A 21,969-nucleotide genomic window follows, 5' to 3' on the forward strand; every position below is an offset into this window, starting at 1 on the left:
TGAAAGCATCATGAAACTAGTTCTGTATTCTCTTGCTCTCGCTCTGATTTAAGTGCCCTGTTCTTGTATACTGGAAGGCCTGTGTCTAAATGCGATTTCCTTTTCCCTTGATCTTTGCTCTGCTTTTTCATTTATGATATGCATGTTATCATATTTCATTCTTTCTGTCTTCTTTCCAGATGTCTGCACTCTTTCATCGCCCTCATTTTCCGCTTCAAAATCATGCTGTGTAAATGTACATGTTGTCTGCAGTTTTACATCTACATTTTACCCATTTTTGCCTTCAAATGACCCAGGAATTATTTAAAAATACTAATAGCGCCTCCTTTCTGGAATAAAAATAAGCACAACACAACTCCCATCACTGATTGTCAATGACTAAATATTTCTGGGAACATTTAAGAAAATTACAGTTTAATTAACGTATGAATTCATAACATGCTATCGCCATTACAGTTTCCACCAATCACAACCATCGAATAATGTCAATCTGCTATCACAACTGAAACAGCAGATTATTATAGTAATTCATTTAGCTCATACTTTTCTCCACGGCGATTTATGGTGTTTCACCATTTGCACAGCTTTACTTTATACAGTTTTGGTTTTAATATCCTATTTGGGGGTACTAAAGCAGCGATTTGAACCCCAGTATTTTGAATCCTTACAGAAATAAACTATTTTAGCCTGTATTTTCTTGGCTTGGAGGTATTAGGTCTCAATAAAAAAGCAAAGGTTCCATTCATTCTTCCTTATTGTACCTTATGTCTTAATAAACGCTGCATTACACGTTGCAAACCTGTAACTATTAACTGAGTTATTTAAATGACTTTATTCTTTCTGGGAGAAGGGTTGAGGGTGGAGTCAAAGTGGTTGTGAAACTTGTATTGTATGTGCATTCTGTAGGGAAACAGTAACTGGTGTGGGATAGCAGTGTGGACAAGGGCAAGGTCTGTGAAGGAGCTTATTTCCAGAAGGGATGCTCTCTGGGTTTGTTCCCATGCCCTCCTTCTGTCAGGGAAAGTTTAAATAAACGCTAATGTCCCTGTTCCCTTTGTGCTTATCACATGGCCATGCGTGCCACTGTCATATAAACAGATTTAAAAACACGAATGGCCGTGCAGAAGCGTAAATAAAGACTTAATCTCACAATCAGATGAAGATCATCTAGAGCCAAAGATTTGTTTTAAATGCTTTACATTGTGGCAGCTTAGTGTCTGTGTGCTTACAGAATTACGTAGTGATTTTGGAAATGTTATTTCTTTGTATTATAAACATCCTTGAGCCAAATTGTCAAAATGTCTCCACTCATACTGTGTCTCATGCCTTGTGCTGGAAAGGTAGACACAGACCATTGCCACCGTGCACTAGACGAGTGGCTATTGGTAATAAATGAATGGATGGAGAGGGGTGCGGTGGCGCAGTGGGTTGGACCACAGTCCTGCTTTCCGGTGGGTCTGGGGTTCGAGTCCTGCTTGGGGTGCCTTGCGGCGGACTGGCGTCCCGCCCTGGGTGTGTCCCCTTCCCCCTCCGGCCTTGCACCCTGTGTTGCCGGGTAGGCTCCGGTTCCCCGCGACCCCATATGGGACAAGCGGTTCTGAAAATGTGTGTGTGTGAATGGATGGAAGTCTAATATTAAAAGAAAACCTTGAAATACTGTTTTGCAGATATTATGTTTGTGGTGTCATTGTCATACTTAAAAATACCTTTTTTCATTAATTCTAGGTAAGATTTTTTTCCTCAATAACAATGTTAATTAGATCCCCTCACAACGGGAGTTAATCTAAAACAGTGACTTCATTTGAAGAATTTACCCTGTTAAGCAAGGGATGAGTGCATGAAAAAAAATAAAGCATTTAACTGCAAAATATATACAACTTAATTGTTCTTTTAAATGTAACTGATTTTTTTAAAATTTGAAATTAGTTATCAGAAGTAGTCCACATAGATGTAAGGATGTTAGTGGTTACCAAATGAATTGGTAATTGGTAATGCACAGACAAACCTCTACTTATGTAACTTCGATTTATGTAAATCTGGATTTACATAAAAAATTCCCAGCATACATAATATTTACAAATAGCGCTTTTATTTTACGCAAAACATCTGAAATACAATATGCCCAAGTCGACTAACCAGACAAGGCAGGAAGCTGCATCTTGAAAAGTTCTTGCGTGTGTTAAGCCATGAACTCATCTTCTCTCGTTAGTGTAGTGCTTTTTTTCCATGTTTTCTACCCTTTTAATTTTTTACAATGCCTGGTGGTAAACTTGCGCTTGAAGTAAAATGAGAACAGTCTTGCAAGCGTACAGCAGTTGGTTTAGGGATGAAATTAAATACAATAAGGAAGTATGAAGGTGGACAAGGATTATTGTCTATATAGCACGGGAACTAGGTTTAGCCGTATCGACTGTGAATACGATAGTGAGGGCTGCTGCACATATAAAGGAGCACATGAAAGGAACAGCTAGCATGAAAACAATAATAACGAAGAAACATCAAGGTGTAATAATAGATGGAAAAATTAAAAATTGTGCAACAACAGCACCCTCTTGTGTGTCAGCATACTACTAGATATAAGGTAAGCACACAGTACAATACCGTATGTTTACCATGTGCAGTCGTCTATTTTTTTACTTAAATTTATGCTTTATAGAAATGTAAAAATTTATTTAATTGACTAGGCCTATGTCTTATTACAGTATTTGATGTGTGTGACATTTACTAGAGAATTCCCCGTGACCCCATATGGGACAAGCGGTTCTGAAAGTGTGTGTGTGTGTGTGTGTTTGCAACAAATGTGAAGGAAATGAGAAAGCCTAACAGAGGGGGAGGGGGAATCCAACATACATAAATTTTGACTTAGGTAAGGGGTTGAAAAACGGTCTATTTGCGTAAGTCGAGGGGAATCTACTATTTTTTATTGTTTTTTACAGTGTGTTTCTTATTCGCAGTTACTCAGTTTGGGCCTTTAGTCTAAATTATTGTCAACTGTTGACAACAAAATCTAACAAGGCAATAATTATACAAACACTGTAAAGTGTGTTATGATAGACTGCGGATTTGCAGGTGTGAAATTAGTGTTCCACCCTCTTATGCAGGCAATGCCTTACTAAAAAAAAACCGCTTTGTAACATGAGATTACCATTGCTTTCAGTGGTGCAACTTTCTATGTGTCCCTGAGCCTCAAAATTAATACCCATTTGTGCCAAAATATAATCACATCCCATTAAAATGTTTGTGTACCTTTAAAAAAAAAAATTGTAGGAAGGAATCATCTACTCTTTTTCTGCACCCACTCATGCGATGAACATCGGTGCATAAAGTGGAAAGAAACAAAGTTTACTTAAGAATCACATGTCTGCAACTATGTTTCTTTTTCTCCTAATGTAATGCACAAATTGTATTTCTCGGAGATGTACGTCACTTTGGAGAAAAGTGTCTACTAAATAAATGTAAAGGTAAAATGGATATGATGACTCCTATTTGTCAGGGTTTTAAGAGACCAAAGCCCTACCCTGGCAAGGAGGGGACAAGGACTCCATTCCGTCTCAGACAGTCTGCCTCACACACACACACACACACACACACACACACACACACACACACACACACACACACACACACACAAAACAGGCAATTTAGAATCACCAGTTCACCTCTAGCAACACCTGTCTTTTAACCATGGGAGGAACCCCATTTGAGCACAGGAATAAAAAGTAAATTTCATATAGACTGAGCTGGATTTGAATCCACGTTTGAACACACAACCCAGGAACTCTGACGCACCATTGCTACCCCCTGCATCGCCATGCCACCTCACTGATTCAACGCCCCTAATTGAAATGGATCAAACTAGTTCAAACGTTACTGCTTCCAGCATCTCAACTTCAGTTTCTTTATTAACATTATTTTCATATGTCCGTAGGTTTTTGATTTGCTCTTTTTTTGACGACAGTTGACTGGTCAATAGTTTTTTCATTTAAGGTCTTGTTCAGAGACTTTTAATAATGCATTGTTACATCCCTGTTGTTCTCCCAGAGGTCCCATTTGCCCAGGAACCTAATGGAACAGTTCATCCTCTCATGTTTGCTTAGTCTGTTTGCCATTCACTAGGGTGTTAATGTTGCCACCTCTCAGTTGTTTTCCTTAGCTGTCTGCACTCCCCCCAGCCTTTGAAAGCACCCGAATGGTGAATTGGTCCCAGTGCAGTCTGAACAGTGCTATATGTGTCCCCTCCACCAAGTGATCGTGTGAAAGCATTAAAGTGCGCTCAGGTCTGTTTTCATTGTAATCAAGAGGCCTATTTCCTCTGCTGACCAGAGCTCGCCTTGTCCCTCTGCAGCAGGGTTTTAACATAAGCTGGACCCACGCGATTTTTTAGTCTGTTTATTTCTCCTGGTTCCTTTGCTCTAGGGGCACTTTGCCTTTGTGTATAGTTCATCACTTCCCCTGTTAACAGAGCAGCAGCCCCTGGCTTTGGGATACAAGGGTGTGATGCAATGGGGGGGGGGTGGTGGCAGTTTTCCCAAACTCTTCTTTGAGTAGTGCTTTAACCTTTTCTCTGTTTGTAGAAAGGAGACTTGGGGTGTATTTCTGTAGAGTTGCTGTGATGAGTTTACCCAGAGGTTCAGAAATGCTCCTGTCTGCTGAGGTATTGGAGGCACCAGTGAAGAGGACCACTTCACACTATTTCTGTTGAGTTCTATATTTTGCTAGGTATTAAACGGTGTGGAATCAGTCATCTCACTTTTGATTTCCAGTTGGCACTAGAAGGCTGCTTGAAACTTTTGTTCATAATTCCAAAATCCAAGTTCCAAATTCACTTTTCTCTTACTCAGATCCAGTAAAATGCTTAATAATACTAACATTAATTTGTTTTATTTAACTGAAAGCCAAATTTAAAACATCAGTTTATAAAAATTTTATCATGATTTTAAATTAAAATAATTTAAATAAGTGACTAGAAATGGTGGGGGGGGGGTGCGGTGGCGCAGTGGGTTTGGTTGGGTCCCGCTCTCTGGCGGGTCTGGGGTTCAACTCCTCTGACACCCTGGCATCCCATCCTGGGTGTGTCCCCTCCCCCTCCAGCCTTGTGGCCTGTGTTGCCGCGTTAGGCTCCGGTTTGCTGCGACCCCACTTGGGAGAAGTGGTTTCAGACAATGTTTGTGTGAATAGAAATGTTATCTCTTCAAATTCCTTGAGTTCAGACTTTTTTAACCAGTTCATCACATAAGAATGTGCAATGTCGTCATCATCATCATCATCATCATCACTACTGAGCTATTAGAACTGTGGAAGGCAGTTGAATTGAGATGGTCCCTCTTCTGTTTGGGTGCACTTTACTGCCATCTATGAGCGTTTTAAGTTAAACACAGCTCATGTTCACTCCTGTGTTTACTCCATGAGTTCGTAGAGTAGCATTGAAAGAAAATTTGAACTGTATCTGAAGAAAATTCAAGTTTCTTAAAAAAAAATGTATAACTTAAGTGTAACTGTAGGATCAAGGGTATAATTGTTACCAAGTTCTGTTTCTGCACATTAGATTCTGCTCATTATAAAAAGTCCTAGTAATGCAGTATGTTTGTTATTACTGTTTGGAATTGAAGACTGGAGACTCAGAGAAGTCAAGAGTTCCTCAAAATATATGAAATATTATCAAACTATTTCTCATTAATGTTACATTTTTCAGTAAAAACAAATGTTGGATGACTTTAACGGGTGTAACGGTGACACTAATCGATAGGGAAGGAGAACGCCAATCTGAACAAGTTCATATAGACCTAAAGCCACGTGAATACCTTTGCTAACTGTGTAGAACTTTTAGATGCGCTTTATTCAGAATAATACTTATACGATCATGCATTCATCATGCTTTTTCATACATAGCTGCTTCTAGCCCAGCATGTCATATTTAAATACTCAAATTTAAAAACTGCGTCTTTAGTTTTTATAATGTAGTTTTCGTTTAATTTTTCTTTAGTCTAGGGGTTCCTGCAAAGTATGATAAACACATTTTTCAGTGAATACACACAGACTACATGTGTATGTTGGTTAGATTTTAGTTGTACTTCAAAATAAATGTTTGAGTCCTAATCCTTCCAAAATGTTGAGAAACTCGTTATCAAAAAAAACATTAAATTGTGTAGGTCGTAGTAAAACACACATATGTAAGGATGGTAATGGTTACTCCGTTAATTGGGTTCTTATTCTAGTAAAATCTTGTTTTATTGTGGTTATTTACAGCGTAACTTTCGTTGGTCAGTATTGTGAAACTGCAGCTGGAAAACCTTGACATGCAGGTGGATGCATTTAGGTGACAGAAAGAGTAAATGGGTGTTCTGGGAACACATGGTGTAACAGGTGGCAGGGACTTGCATAGCTTAGAGCCAGCCAACACTGAATGCAACCAGGCACAACACACTGTAGGGATCATGAAGAAAGACAAAGGTGGACTGTATGTAGTACAATATATCTGTACCTCCATCTTGGTGACAAACAAAAGATTTCAAATAAAAAGCCGCCATATTCACCAGTAACTTGAATAAAAAAAAATAAGAATAGAGTTTTTATATACGGTGATGAGGGGGTGCGGTGGTGCAGTGGGTTGGACTGCAGTCCTGCTCTCCGGTGGGTCTGGGGTTCGAGTCCCGCTTGGGGTGCCTTCCGACGGACTGGCGTCCCGTCCTGGGTGTGTCCCCTCCCCCTCCGGCCTTACGCCCTGTGTTACCGGGTAGGCTCCGTGACCCCGTATGGGACAAGCGGTTCTGAAAATGTGTGTGTGTATACGGTGATACATAGTTTTTAGCTCAGCTGACTCCTGAAAAGTGTGATGATTCCATCAGAACACTTACATAACTTTTTTCCAATTTAAATGACCAGGCGGTGTTTTGTAGAAACTGTGGTTAAATAAGTTCTAAAACAGAATCTGTGCTGCCTCCTGAGTGTCGGGGGCACCAGTCACCACTGCTGTGTGGAAACCAGGACCTATATTGTATACATCAGCAGGTTGGTGAGTTTGTAAAACTTGTAAGAAATGTGAGTGTACCTTATTTTATGTGAGGTGATGAAAGTGATAGTTTCATAACAAACAGAACAGCAATCCTGTAAGTGCAACAGGGGACTGAAATGCTTATGAAAGATAAGCCTAATGGATAACGGGTTCTTTCTGTGCTCTGTCGTGCTGAAGTCCATCCCTTCATGCTGGTCTGCTTATTCCCACAAAGAGGGAGACACAATTAATTAATCCCTAAAAGCCCTTCATCAACCCAGGGGCTCGCTCAGGGTTGCCCTGGAGACCAAATCCAGCCCTGCGGCATGGATGGAGATCAGTGAAGACAGAACTCTGAAGAGCTGTCGGGTGCGAGTGCTGTCTGGCTCCTTCACCGGGCCCCTAGCTGAGCATGGGGCCCCTCGCCAACTTCCCCAGCTGTTCCCTGCTCCCTCTGGTATAACAGAGCCCAGCTGCTCAAGCCTCTTCACTGGATTAAACAAGCACTTGGGTTCCAAGCCGCCCTCTGATTGCCCTCGTTCTCCTGCAGTTAGAGGGGATCATCCCGTCTGATTTAATCGCAACCCACACTCCTCAATCAAGTCAAAAAGCACAGGGTAGCTCAAGCCAAATAAGTTATATCCATCGCTTCGGTACTTAAACTGCTGGAATTGGATGGACTCACATAAAAGCTGGACAAATATTTGGTTACTCTTATTATATGCTGTCTATAGGTTCTGCATTAGGGCATGTGGTCTGGGATTTGTGATACAGAAGTCACACTGTGATATAAATATACCAAAATATGACTGAGCAAATTATATGGAGGCATTTTTGAAACAAGGACACCTTCCCCTCTGTTATTGTTTAGTTATTAATTCTTACAATTGTTATAGTGTGTAACAGAGAGAGTGAATTCCACTGATGTATGGATGAGTGACCCAGTGTAAGTAGTGTATCTAGCAGTGTAAGTCACCTTGGTGAATAAGGTGTGGGGGTTGATAACACAACATAGAGTTCATTGGAAGTCGCTTTGGAGAAAAGCATCTGCTAAATAAATAAATGTAAATGTAATGTAAATAGAAGGTGACGCAGTGGGTTGGACCGGGTCCTGCTCTCCAGTGGGTCTGGGGTTCGAGTCCCGCTTGGGGTGCCTTGCGATGGACTGGCGTCCCGTCCTGGGTGTGTCCCCTCCCCCTCCGGCCTTACGCCCTGTGTTGCCGGGTAGGCTCTGGTTCCCCGCGACCCCGTATGAGACAAGTGGTTCAGAAAGTGTGCGTGTGTAATGTAAATATAATTGTTTAGGTTTTAGGTGCACCTCTGTTACAGTGACTTAAAATGTTAGATCTGTATAGTAAGGGACTTAAATGTTTTACCTGTTTGTGCAGCAGGGTATTCTTACTGCAGTATTTAAAGGCAAGTACCTTGATCAAGTGTGTTCACATTTATTTATTTAGCAGACGCTTTTCTCCAAAACGACTTACAATCAATACTATGTAGTGTCACCAGCCCACACACCTTCTTCACCGCGGTGAGTTACGCTGCTAGATACATTATTTACAATGGATCACTCATCCATACATCAGTGGAACACACTCGCACTGTAACACAGCAGTAGTGGGTTTGGAACCAGGAATTTTTAGATTGCAACGCAGCAGCCCTAAGCACTATACTCTCTGCTGCCCCTTCTCGAAGCATCAGCTTTTCTGGGTGCAAGGTCTTGTTGACTTTCTCTGATGTTATGATTTTATATTGTCAATGGTCCTTTTTGACATATCAGTGCATATAAGCTTCTGCTCATGTTCTCCATTGAATTCCTGAACAGCTTTCATCACAGCATGCTTGTCTGTTAACCAGCTTAACATGAGCTGTTTCTTCTCTGCAGTTCTTGCAGACAACCTCAAATCCAACCCTGGGATCAAGTGGCAGTACTTCAGCTCGGAAGAGGGTATATTCACCGTGTTCCCGGCCCACAAGTTCCAATGCAAGGGTACTTATGAGCACCGGAGCAGGTACTGTATCTCAGCAACATACTGCCCTGTCTCTGTCAATCTACTTTTTAGTTCCTTGTATTTCAAGGTCTCAAAAATATAACAATTGAATAATTACATTATTTACAGCATTTTCATTTATCATTTGTAAGGAATTTAGAGACGTTCTGAAATGTGCCACAATCCCCCTAAGAGTACTTTTTTCAGCTGTCAGAAGTTCATGAAAAGTAATCATTAGATGGTTCTGTAACACTGAAAATATGGCTTTCACAATCAAAGGGCATATGTTTGTTGCAGTGTATAACAGCAGATAAACTGTTGGTTTTCTCAGCAGCAACAAAATGACCATGTGCTCCACACTGGAATGCAAACTAGGTTCAGTAAAGCCTGCTGGAATCTGGCACTCTGTGTTGTGGTTTCATTGGTCTCACAGTTGAAGGATGTCCCCTACAGACTTAATACTCCACAGCAGATCCACCACAGCCAGCAGCTGTGTAAGCTGTAGGGCTGTTATGCGACATGCTTTGGTATTGAATACTGTCACCAATAGGATGTTTAAGCAGTGCTAAATGTACTAACGTTACACTCTTTTATACCATTTCCCATGCCACTGTATTGCGTTTAGCAAGATTTACTTTTAATAGTGTGGGCAAACGAGTGCCCTACTGAGCTGACTAACTGTACTCGAAGTACTGTAGCCAAAGGGAATAGTACATTTACACTGGAAACATGGAAAGGTTGTTGGCATTGCTAGGAGTGTGTGAACTGCCTAACAGCAATGGGGAAATACAGGATCGCTTGTGCAAACAGTGGCAAGAAGGAAGCCTAAAGTGAAGCCAGCAAGCTTTGGTGAGCAAACTGCCTCTGGGAGGGCTGAGCAGTGGGGGAAGAACCTGGAGAGCAGGCTCCAGACCACCTGAGCAGCTCTAGGAGCAAGGGATTAGGTTACCAGCAAAGTGGACAATGGTGACATGTGGTGAGATTTCATGTGTTGATGCACCCTACTCATGTCTGGTTATCCTTTTACTTTGTGTCCTGCAGGCCCGTCTATGTTTCTGCAGTGAGGCCCCAGGCCAAGCATGTTGTCGTGATCATTGACCATGGAGCATTGCTCACCGACACGCAGCTTCAGATAGCCCGAGACTCTGCACTTGTCATCCTTAACTCCATCGACGAGCACGACAAGGTGGGTCCCACTATTGTGGCATATCTCGAAGTGTAAGACAGTGTTGCTGTGCTTGGATCACTTTCACGATTGTTGCTGCTTTTTAGCAAATACTTAAAAATTAGGTTAAAAATTTAAAATAGTAATACAACTAAATATTCAAGGGATTCATGTGGAATACTTAGTTCAGTGTTATACTACTTAACTCAGTACTTAACCTTCAAAGTATCTGCTGCTGTTGATTTTAGAGTGGTCTGTCTATTGATGTGAGGCATTCGTGGGAGGCCCAACCCACTATTCACACCTTTCCCTCAGGTTTCTGTGCTGGCAGTGGCTGACATGGTCCGCTCCTGTTCGCTGGACCAGTGCTATAAGACTTTCCTGTCGCCCGCCACCAGTGAGACTAAGAGGAAGATGGCCTCTTTCATCAACAGCATCAAAGCTTCAGACAGTCCCACACAGCATGCCTTGGGCTTCCAAAAGGCCTTCCAGCTCCTCAGGAACACCAGCAATGTTATCAGACTGCAGACCAGTAAGGGCCACATTTTTCCACCGTTGTGGTGTTTTTAGGCTGCACTTTGTGAAACGCAGCATGTGTCCGAATTCCTGTTGTCCTTCTGCTTCCTTGCAGACACTGACATGGTGATCATCTACCTTTCCTCGGGTGTGACTTCCAGGGACTCTTCTGAGAGCGAGAAGAGAGCTACCCTCAGTGTGGTAAAGGAAGAGAACCAGTACCTCAACAACTCGGTTATGATCCTCACTTATGCGCTCATGAATGGTGAGGCTCTGCTGCACAACTCATTGGTTATGCCTTTTGATCCACTCCTGCCCCCAAGACTTCTAGAGCTTATACAGCTGTTGATTGTGGTTGATTTGCTGTTGAGTATTAAAGCTCAAGGGGACATCTGTGAACTGTGAGACCACTAAAACCACAACACAGGGTGCAAGATTCCAGCAGGCTTAACTGGGCCTTGCCTGCGCTCCAGTGTCAGGCACGTGGTCGTTACGCTGGTGCTGAGAAAACCAGTCGTTTCATCACATCCTTTGCAGCAGCAGTGATGCCTTACTCTTACAGCATTACGAGACTTCTCTTATTTCACAGCCTATAAAACTGATTTCCATAAGATTTATTAATTTAAAAAGGCAATTTTGTGCTTCACCATATTGTAGTCTCATAATCATGTCATTTGTGTCTGAGTAAATGGTTTGGTTTAATTAATACACTGATTTGTGTCTGTACTGTCACACACTTCATGTTTGGCCATAAGACCTAAGGAGAACAACCTTGGCTCTCTGATGTTGCAATAGTATGAAGAACAATCCACAATCAGCAAAAGCAGAGTCAATCTTCCACAAGACTGAAACACTGGCTGTTTTTTCCAAATCCATATTATTTTGTAAAGTATAACTCCAGTCCAAGCAGACCTGAGGCAGGCCTCTATGTTGCGGCCTTGATTTCTTCTTGAGGAACAAGGAGCCCTTCCGTGACGCGGTTGTTTTTTGTTCCAGCACCGTCACAATGTTATTTACAGTAACCCGCGGAGAGAAGCACGTTCGGCCACACAAAGGGGGTCCTTAAGGAGATTTTCCACCAAATGTTTGTCTTTCTGCTCATTTGTTTCAACAAACACGTCCCATTTCACAGCTGTTAGTTGTTCCAGAGCTACTCTTACATGGGATCCAGAGGGATCCAGGGATTGAAAAGGATACTCAAGAGCAAGGAGGAGTCCAGGTTCTGAAATGTGTCAATCTTTTGCCTTGCCATTTTATTCCCATAGTAAATGTGCTAGACCCTCCGTGCCCTTGATATGTGGCTAATGGTTCAAATGGAGAAGTAGTGTGCTGGAGCTTTAGAGAGAGCTGAAATGGAATACATCAAAGCTTATTCAAAATCTCAATCAAAGCATATTCTAATAAAGCAAAAGGGACTCTTATTCAGTGATTTTCTGATGAAAAGGCTGGAGGAGAAATTATTAGCACTAATTAGCAGTGGATCTGAAGTGTTTTGTATCATTCAGGGCATTGTAGCCTGCAGGAACACTGCATGCATTGTAAACAGACTGTGTCTTGTCAGAATGTGATGAATATTCACAGGTTAATTTCATCTGCCAAAATGCTATTGATCATTTAATGTACAAGTCCATAAACACGATACTTGTGTATTTAGAAATTGTTTTAGGTTAAAAATGATGTGTGAGGTATCACGCTGGAATTTCAGGATGGCAGTCTTTACCAATGAAAATATTTCCCTTGTGCTGTACTCCTCATTCAGCATTACACAGCGTTGCAAGTGACTGTTTTTTAGGTGAACAGAAGTATGACTTTGATCGTCTGGGTTATACTTTTTGTACATTGTCTCATCTGTTGCACTTTAGTCATATGTAACTTATTTATTTAGAAATCTCTTAGGTTATATGTTCCTTCCATCTTCCATCCATCCTTGGTCATGGTGGTCTAGAACCTATCATTGAAGTGTAGGGGATAAAGCAGGGTACACGCTTGATGGGATGCCAGTACTTGTAGAGCAATCGTGCATGCAGGCACTTGTGCACTCAGTCTTTCTCTCATACCTATGTTAAGGGCAGTTCATAGTCCCCATTTCACCTGAAAGACATCTTTGGACTGAGCAAGGGAAATCCTGTTAACATAGGGAGATCATGTAAACTGCACAAACCAGTTGGATTCCAACACAGTGCCAAGGAACTGTGAAGCTCCAGCGCTACCTACTGCACTGGTTGCTTTTTGCAACTTCAAAAAATATATGCACAGCTGTGCAAAGAGTTGTCGTCATTGGTCATCGCTATGCTTTTTGTAGCATGAAACAGCTGTTTCTGTAGACAAGTGTTTAATGGTAAAGTGTTTTGGCATTACCATGTTCAAAAGAGAGCATAGTGATGAAAGAGGTGATCTTGCAACCAGAACACTGAATACTATGTTGTTCATGTTTACATTTATTCAGTTAGTTGACACTTTTCTCTAACGCAGATCACAACATTAAGTTACTTACATTCATTTACCCATTTGTACAACTGGACAATTTTACTGAAGCAATTTAGGGTAAGTACGTTGTTCAAGAGTACAACAGCTGGAGATGGGTTTTGAACCTGTGACCTTTGCGTCCAAAAGCAACAGCTTTAACTGCTACGCTGCCAGCTGTCCCTTTACTCAATTGAGCATGGTTCCAGTCTCGTTAGTGGGTGATGAAGAACATCTTTTAAGTTACCTGGATAAAGGTCTCTGTTCTCTTCTTTGTTCCATGCAGAGGGCTTGACAGGCCTTAAGGAGCTAGCCTTCCTCAGGGACCTGGCAGAGCAGAACTCTGTCAAGTACGGTGTGCCAGATCGCTCTGCCTTGCCAGTGGTTAAAGGCAGTATGATGGTGCTGAACCAGCTCAGTAACCTGGAGACCACAGTGGGCCGCTTCTACATCAACTTGCCCAACCGCATGATCGACAAGGCAGGATTCAGTCTGCCTTATGCAGACCCAATGGGGGATGGTGGGTGCACAAGAAACGGAGTTTCCTTTTCATTCCCAAAAATCAGCAGCGGTATCTACATTAATAACACTGAAAATGGTAATATTACATGTACATGTAAATATTAATGTAATGTTTTTGGAATAATAAGAAAGTGAGCATTTGCTACTACTTGGCATAGAATCAGTGTGACCCAAAAGTGCTAACCCTATACTGTGATGTTGCGTTTTCCTTCCAGGTTTCATCATGACGGTTAGCCGCCCATGCTATTTTGGCAATCTGTTACTAGGTGTTGTGGGAGTGGACATGAACCTGGCCTACATCCTGGAAGACGTCACCTACTACCAGGATTCCTTGGCCTCCTACACGTTTCTCATCGATAACAAAGGTACTTCCCACCAGAGTTGAGTCACGATGTATGATGTATAATAAGAAGGTTTGAGAAGTGTACTCACTCTTCTGCTTAAAAACACATTTGGGATTGGAAGGCTAATTTGTTCAGATCATAGCTCCAGTCACCTTTATCCTTAAGTCCCATTCAGTAAAAGCTTAGTAATACAGATGTCTCTCTGTGTGTTTACAGGTTACTTCTGTAAAACCCCTCAGATTTTGCTACAGTAAAAAAAAAAAAAAGATTCCAACTACATTAAAATTAAACCTGGTTTTAAATGAAAATAAAAATACTCCTATTTAATCTCAACTGAAGGATTTATCCAGTAAGCGTGTGCAACATTCATTATCTTCTCACCATTTTCAACTTTTTTTTCCTCCACTTTGATCTCCATGGCAACAGTTTGGCTCTTCTTATTGGCACTGTTAGAATTACTGACAGGAACATCAGACTGGAGCTGTAAACACTAAAATGGAGATGAATTAAGTCAGTCCCACAGCTGTTCTGTTAAGGTACCCTGTAGTGTTGTCTGTCAAGTTGGTGGGTAAATAGAGGCATTTTTTGAAGTAAAGTTTTGATAAATGACCAATGATCTGTCAGACCGTCTAGACTTGTCAGTCTAGTCACTGCTATTGGCTTATTCTTCCAAATTATATTTGCATTTATGATGATCTGTTATTGTACATGATATGTATCGGCCTGCCTGCAGCATTAACTTTGTGTGTGTGGTTTCACCTCAGGCTACACCCTCATGCACCCATCCCTCACGAGGCCCTACCTGATGAGTGAGCCACCCCTGCACACTGACATTATTCACTATGAGAACATCCCAGGCTTTCAGCAGGTCCGCCAGAACATCCTCAGGTGGGCGGGACTGCACTGCTGGCCAGATATGAGCTCCCTGATCTCTTTGACCTGGCTAAATAGTCATGTTTATTTGTTTCAGTGGAACTACCTGGGGAGCTCTGGTGACTCAGCAAAAATAGGTTCTTTGTTATACTTGATGATGCTGACATACATGATGATGATTGTGATGATTATGGTGTTGGTGGTCTTCATGACTATTATGAGCAACAGCAGGAGTTGCAGTGAGGAAACACATCCTTATTATAACGACTTGCATTGTTCATAATAATCATTACGGTAATCATGATCCTATGTGTCTTCTTTCAGCCTCCCTCTGGGCAGCCAGGTGATCGCTGTGCCTGTGAACGCCTCCCTGTCCTGGCATCTGAATCGCCTCCGGGATCTGAATCGAGAGGCCTACAACGTCAGCTACGCCTGGAAACTGGTGTGGCTTGTCTACCCCTTCAGAAATTATAGCTTTGTTTCTGGTTGTAATTTCATTGACGTGATTCCAGCTGCTGTGCTGCTAGACCTCTCCACAATATAAAAGTTCTGCAAGATATTGAACTTCAGGATTAAATGGAACACCACAGAACTGAAGTCCTTGCAAACTAACGTGATGAGGGAAACGTCCATGCTGCACTGTATTTTTCCTGCCTTTCATAGGCTAGTGGAATCAGAAACTCTTGCTGTCACCTCCACTGGCTGTCCAGGTGCAGGATACCTCCTTCATCCTATGCATCGTGTACGTGCAGCCAGAGATCCCCGTCAAGACCTTGAAGAATCTCAACACAGTCCCAAGCAGCAAGCTCCTGTATCACCGCTTGGACCTCCTGGGCCAGCCTAGCTCCTGTCTGCACTTCAAGCAACTCGCTACTGTTGGTATGTGACAGAAGCTGAGTGCTATCCCAGAGGACAGCTGCATAGCTGAGTACTCAAGGCCTTCTGGTTTTATAGATGTTATGCAATTTTCCCTACTGTACACAAGGCCACTTCCAGACTACTATGGAAATCAACTTAGGTCAAAAGTGGTGGCAAGTTAAGCTCCTCAACTACTTTGTGCCCTCTGCTTCTACCTCTCTTCTGCAGAAAGCCCAACTGTGATGCTGTCGGCTGGGAGCTTCTCCTCCCCCTATGAGCACCTGAGCCAGCCAGAGACCAAGCGCATGGTGGAGCACTACACGGCCTACCTGAGCGACAACACTCGTCTCATTGCCAACCCGGGCCTCAAGGTTGGCTCTGGTCCTCACGTCCATGGTTTCCTTAAGCATGATATATAATGTAATATGTAGAAAATGCTGTGCTTAGTTTCTAAATGGGAAAGGTGCAGGTGCCAGGTAGTTCTGGAGGTTACAGACAAAATCATAAGTCTGTAAGTCTTCTGTTCATGTCCCAAGAAGGGTTCCACCCTTACTCAAGGTACATAACAAAAATAGTGAAAAATGCCCAGATGCAATAATGACAAACTATAAGTATCTCTGGATAAAGGCAGTACCCAATCAGCAAAATTATGAGGAAGAATAAAAAGAGAATAAAGAGTGGTTGGTTGGTGTGTATCCTCAAATCCAGCCTTGTTTCAGCCTGCTCTGGCAGCTCAACACATTATTGGCCTTTTCTTGGAGGCTAGCAGGCCTGTGGAACCTGGGCCTCAGAAGTTCTCAGGCAAGCCCTAAAGGAACCCTGCTATGTGCTCTCATTGTCTTCCAGTCGTCTGTCAGAAACGAAGTAATGGCCACCAGTCACGTCACCGATGAATGGATGACACAAATGGAAATGAGTAGCCTGAACTGTTACATTGTGCGGCGTTACATAGCAACGCCCAATGGGGTGCTGCGGATTTACCCTGGGTCTCTCATGGATAAAGCCTTCGACCCCACCAGAAGACAATGGTATGTTTTTTTTCTTCCTCTCCCCACCCACCAGGGGGGTGGGTGGTTGTACTTTGAAACGGGTCCAGGATCCTAGCGAGCAGTACAGTCCTGGCTCTCCGACCCTGCTCTGCTCCAGCCTGGCCTTTGATTGAAGATTTTATTACAAAGCAGCCAAGTTATATAAGGCTCCCTGTGTGTAAAAGAAGAAAAGAATGCCATCCTTTTTGATTTATGTTGAAATAATAATGACTTGAAAATATGGAGAAACAGCCACGAATTCTGGAGGCAACAGGAAAAATTTTGATGTTACTGTACTCCATCATATAGGCTGCTGATGGTGCCAGCAGGAAATCTGAGTAACAGTAAAAGCTGTATGGTTGCATTTATGGTTGCAGAAATCTATATGAGCCTGTGGTCTCTCTCTCTCTCTCTCTCTCTCTCTCTCTCTCTGTACCTCCCAGGTACCTGCATGCCGTGGCCAATCCTGGGCTCATCACCTTTACTGGCCCATACCTGGATGTAGGCGGTGCTGGTTACGTGGTCACTATAAGCCACACCATTCATGCCTCCAGGTACTTTGTCATTAGTTATGGTCATCTGCATGTTGAGAAAGTTTGAAGTTTAGAGGAGCAATGCACTCTCTTGTGTTTAAAGTAGATAAGATTTGGTGATACTTCAAGCAGCTTCAGTTTGCTTACTTTATTCATCACAATGAAAATAAGTCACACAATAGTGTTTTAAAGAAATGACATAAGGTATTTAATTAGAAACTTAGTTTGCGGAAACTTCAGCGAAGAATTAGACCAGCTTGGATTAAGGCAACCTTTGTTTCTATGTGAGTACCAAGATGTGTAGCATGTAAAATAAGACACAAATAGAATTACATTACAGATTTATGTTTTGACCTCACTGATGCCAAGTGTTATGAACATTTGAATTAGGAATTTTTGAAGATTTGGACATTTTCAGATTTATTTTCTTCACCTTTGTACTTTCTGAGATTTCTGTTATGGAATAAAAGTGACTTGTTTCTGTATCCAGCTATTATTTTGCAACAAAACTCACTCAGATAAAATAGAAACAGAAAAGAGGTGTGGGACTGCCCTCATTCAGCTCATGTCCACATTGTTTACAGCTTCTTTCTAGGTTTTATGAGTGTTGGTCATCAATATCAAAATGAGGAACACTGCATGTTTATAGGATAAATCAGTTAATAATTGACATTGTATACAAGCTTGTGTAGAGAATACACACACACACACACACATTTTCAGAACCGCTTGTCCCATACGGGGTCGCGGGGAACCGGAGCCTACCCAGTAACACAGGGCGTGTAGAGAATATATAAAGTATTTTTGTTTATTATAGGCATAACCAACCAAACATCAGATGTTTATGTAGCCTTAAATATAAATAAATTGAGATAATAGTTTGATGTTATTTTCACTAATTTAAAATTAGTTTTAATTTGTGTGTTTCATTTTAAAATCAGATGTTTGCAATATTTAATCCATGAATAAATGCAGGTACATCTGTTTTTTTTTATTGTGACTTGTGTTTACATTTACTTAATTTAGCAGATGCTTTTCTCCAAAGCGACTTCCAGCAAACTCTATGTTGTGTTATCAATCCACACACCTCATTCACCAAGGTCACTTACACTCTTAGACACACTACACTACGCTACACTGGGTCACTCATCCATACATCAGTGCAACACACTTTCTGTGTCACTCACACACTATGGATGACTTGGAGTCACCAATCCAGTACTTGGAGGTAAAAATGAATTTGGAGTTATAAACAATGGGAATTACAAACAGACTTCCAGTCTTTTTGCTTTGTGCACCCCTTAAGGGAAAGCAAAAAAATTATATTTTCATGCTGAAACACACCTGAAGCTGCAATGTACCATCATTGCTGCCAGACACTACTGAGAGCTGTAAATCACAAACTGTGGTCAGGCTGCCTTTGTTGTACAATATACAAGAGCAGCTCTATACGCCAGCAGCCCCCCCCCCCCCCCCATGCCTTTTGCAGTCTGAATAAAAACCTTGATCTGAAAGCAAGACCAGCGCTCCTCAAGGCTTTCCGCAGCAGGTTCGATGGGAGACGGGTTTTCTGAGGCCTACCTTTACTGGGATGGCAGGCCATCCCATGTAGTGCAGCTGAATGGGCACTGCAGGGAAGGATTAGTTGCTTTCGTGCACTTACAATGCACAAAACAACAGCCGCTCTGGAGCTATGAGGACTGGGTCTTAGCCGAGCTGCATGAGACCACCAGGAATTACCACTCGATCTCAGGGGTTTGTTTCTCGCACTGGAGGATCTCAATGACTTAACTTCTCTCTTGCTGTCTCACTAGCTCCCAAATGACCTCTGGGTCCACAGTGGCTGTGATGGGGATAGACTTCACCCTGCGCTACTTCTACAAGGTTCTATTGGACCTACTCCCCATCTGCAACCAGGACAGGGGCAATAAAATCCGGTAAGCGCTCAGATGGTTGGCAGACCGGGAACAGCTCGCCAGTCCAGTGCAGCACAGGCATTTCATGGCTCTCCCTGAAAGGGTTACTTCAGGGTTGCCCCACCAGGGTCACTTAAGGCCCTTTAGATGTAACTAATCTGATTTGCTCATTCTGAATGGTTCATTCTTGCGGCCTCCCTGTGTCCCCTAAAAGCTCTCCACATCGAGAGTGCCCTGTGGAATGACATGGCAGAAATAAACACCGGAGTGCTCTGTAAAGAACGAGTAAACAAAGAAAGATAAGCTGATTAAAATGGCATTCCAGGGACATCTTGGGAGAAGGTGCAGCCACAGGCTGGCTCTTTGGAGGGCCTCCAAACGGGCTGCTCTTGGTGGAGGCCCTCCTGACACTTTGGCTATTCATATCGGCTTACCTCTTTGGAGCCCAAGGTAGCAGTGATGAGGAAATACTGTCCAGTGATATAATAAAAAGCAGTTGCAGGGCCTGCTTATGTCACTGGTGCAGACCAGCCCTTCTTTGTTGCTTTCTACTGGACTTTACTAGTGTTACAATTTTAAGCAGTGCATTGTTGGTGACATTTGCTGGGATGATTGCAATGCTTTATTACATTAAAAGGCAGTGCCGTGCACAAATAGGATTAACTTTAATTTCAATTTTAGCTGTTTCATCATGGAAGACCGAGGTTACCTGGTGGCACACCCGACCCTGATTGACCCCAAAGGTCACGCTCCTGCCGAACAGCAGCACATCACCCACAAGGTGGGGCTGAGTGTGTCACTTCTGTTGTTCGTTCACAGGGAAACTGGGTCTCTGGTTGCTTCACGCTCCTGATCATTTCCCCTCTGATTAGTTAATTTGTTGGTGTACATGCCTTGATTGGTTCACTTACCTTTCTCTGATTGGCTCATCCCATTGCAACTTGTATGCCCTGCTGTCAGCTATCCTGGCCTCTTCTTTATAGCCGATAGTGAACTACAACCTTCTTTGATATGATTAAACAGGAGCCGCTCGTTGCCAACGATATTCTCAACCACCCCAACTTTGTGAAAAAGAATGTGTGCAACAGCTTCAGTGACCGTACGGTGCAGAGGTTCTACAAGTTCAACACCAGTATTGTGGTGAGTGGTTCAGGCAGCGGTACCATATGAAACCATGTCTACAGGTTGCTGCCTAGAGATCTGCAGGCACAGCTCTCTTCAACCAGCATTAAACCCGCAATTAGTCTCCCATTCCCATGGCAGACCTGCCTGTTTCTTTCACTGTGTCACAGCCCCACCTACTGGAAATCCTGCACAATTTTGATCATTTATAGCCGTTTTTTTGGGCGTCATGCAGTGTTTGTCCTAGTTCAAATTAGCCCTTATAGTATTATTGTATACGTGTATTTTTTAAGTATGAACTTTTTAAATTACATTTTGTTTCTGGCTCATCTGGTTTAGAGCTATAGCTCATCATATATGACTTCTAAAATCCTTGCCACCCTGTTATCCTCTCAGAACCCTGGTTCTGTTCTTCAGTATTTTACATCTTTATTTTCTCCAGGGTGATTTGACAAACCTGGTTCACGGCAGCCACTGCTCCAAGTACCGGCTGACCCGTATCCCTGGGACCAATGCCTTTGCTGGCATTGTCAATGAGACATGTGATTCACTAGCTTTCTGTGCCTGCAGCACTGTGGACCGGCTCTGTCTCAATTGCCACAGGTCAGTAGTAGTCAGTCAGGACTGTTCACCAGTGAAACACCTATCAGTTGAGTGCTTGCCTTAAGGACCACATCTTATAGAAGTTGTCCTCACATTACCTTAATTAAAACAGCTTTATTTTAGCCATAACACTCATGAAGCTGTCTAAATTTTTACTGTTGTAATTGCTTGCCAGAGTGAAAAGTTTTAGTATTGTTTGGTGGAGAGCATCTAAAGACTTCTTTTAAAACTACCTTATAGAAAATAAAACATCCTGGTGAAACACTGCAGTATCAGGACCACATGTTTTTCATACCACTACAGTAATACCATCATAGTAGCCAAAATAAATGCTGTTATGCCAGTAATAATTGTTGCAGAAATAAATACAGCAGGGGGTGCGGTGGTGCAGTGGTGCAGTGGGTTGGGCCACAGTCCTGTTCTCCGGTGGGTCCGGGGTTCGAGTCCCGCTTGGGGTGCCCTGCGACGGACTGGCGTCCTGTCCTGGGTGTGTCCCCTCCCCCTCTGGCCTTATGCCCTGTGTTACCGGGTAGGCTCCGGTTCCCCGCGACCCCGTATGGGACAAGCGGTTCTGAAACTGTGTGTGTGTAAATACAGCAGTGATGGTGCCATTTTCAGCACTTTTGACGTTGTAATTTTTTTAAAGGGAAAAAATCAGCAAAAAGAAGCAGGTTTTATAATTGTGTTTCCTATTTTAAAAAGTTCTTTAAAAATGATGGTGAGAAACCTGTACTGTGCTCACCAGGATGGAGCAGAACGAGTGCGAGTGCCCTTGTGAGTGCCCCCTAGAGGTGAACGAGTGCACTGGCAACCTCACCAATGCTGAGAATAGGTGAGCCACACTGCTCTTACTCTGATGAAAAGTGATGAATTGCATTGAGACACAGACATCCAGGCTTGACACATGGCGTAGGTGGACACTTTTCAGTCTCGAGGACTGAATAATTACTGCAGTTAGTCATGCCATTTTCTTTTTGGAACTAGTACAGCTGCTTGTCATTTTTTCAAGCCAAGCTTGTTATGATAATCAGATACCAAGCTCCC

General features: G+C 42.6%; 1 protein-coding gene across 1 annotated transcript in view; it reads left to right on the forward strand.

Annotated features, from left to right (window-relative positions):
* The window catches only part of cachd1 (cache domain containing 1), a 67,211-nt gene that overhangs the window by 36,190 nt on the left and 9,052 nt on the right, over nt 1–21,969 (forward strand). Inside the window, exons 5-21 of the mRNA XM_018753814.2 lie at nt 8,877–9,003; nt 10,024–10,168; nt 10,463–10,679; nt 10,779–10,928; nt 13,413–13,646; nt 13,864–14,013; nt 14,757–14,880; nt 15,190–15,307; nt 15,576–15,744; nt 15,952–16,094; nt 16,570–16,751; nt 17,195–17,305; nt 19,099–19,221; nt 19,882–19,981; nt 20,224–20,340; nt 20,765–20,925; nt 21,671–21,757. Of these exons, the coding sequence (XP_018609330.1) occupies nt 8,877–9,003; nt 10,024–10,168; nt 10,463–10,679; nt 10,779–10,928; nt 13,413–13,646; nt 13,864–14,013; nt 14,757–14,880; nt 15,190–15,307; nt 15,576–15,744; nt 15,952–16,094; nt 16,570–16,751; nt 17,195–17,305; nt 19,099–19,221; nt 19,882–19,981; nt 20,224–20,340; nt 20,765–20,925; nt 21,671–21,757 (2,458 nt within the window). The remainder of the gene's footprint in view (nt 1–8,876; nt 9,004–10,023; nt 10,169–10,462; nt 10,680–10,778; nt 10,929–13,412; nt 13,647–13,863; nt 14,014–14,756; nt 14,881–15,189; nt 15,308–15,575; nt 15,745–15,951; nt 16,095–16,569; nt 16,752–17,194; nt 17,306–19,098; nt 19,222–19,881; nt 19,982–20,223; nt 20,341–20,764; nt 20,926–21,670; nt 21,758–21,969) is intronic.

The sequence above is a fragment of the Scleropages formosus genome, chromosome 9 (genome assembly GCF_900964775.1).
Source record: "Scleropages formosus chromosome 9, fSclFor1.1, whole genome shotgun sequence".
NCBI classification, from domain to species: Eukaryota; Metazoa; Chordata; class Actinopteri; order Osteoglossiformes; family Osteoglossidae; genus Scleropages; species Scleropages formosus.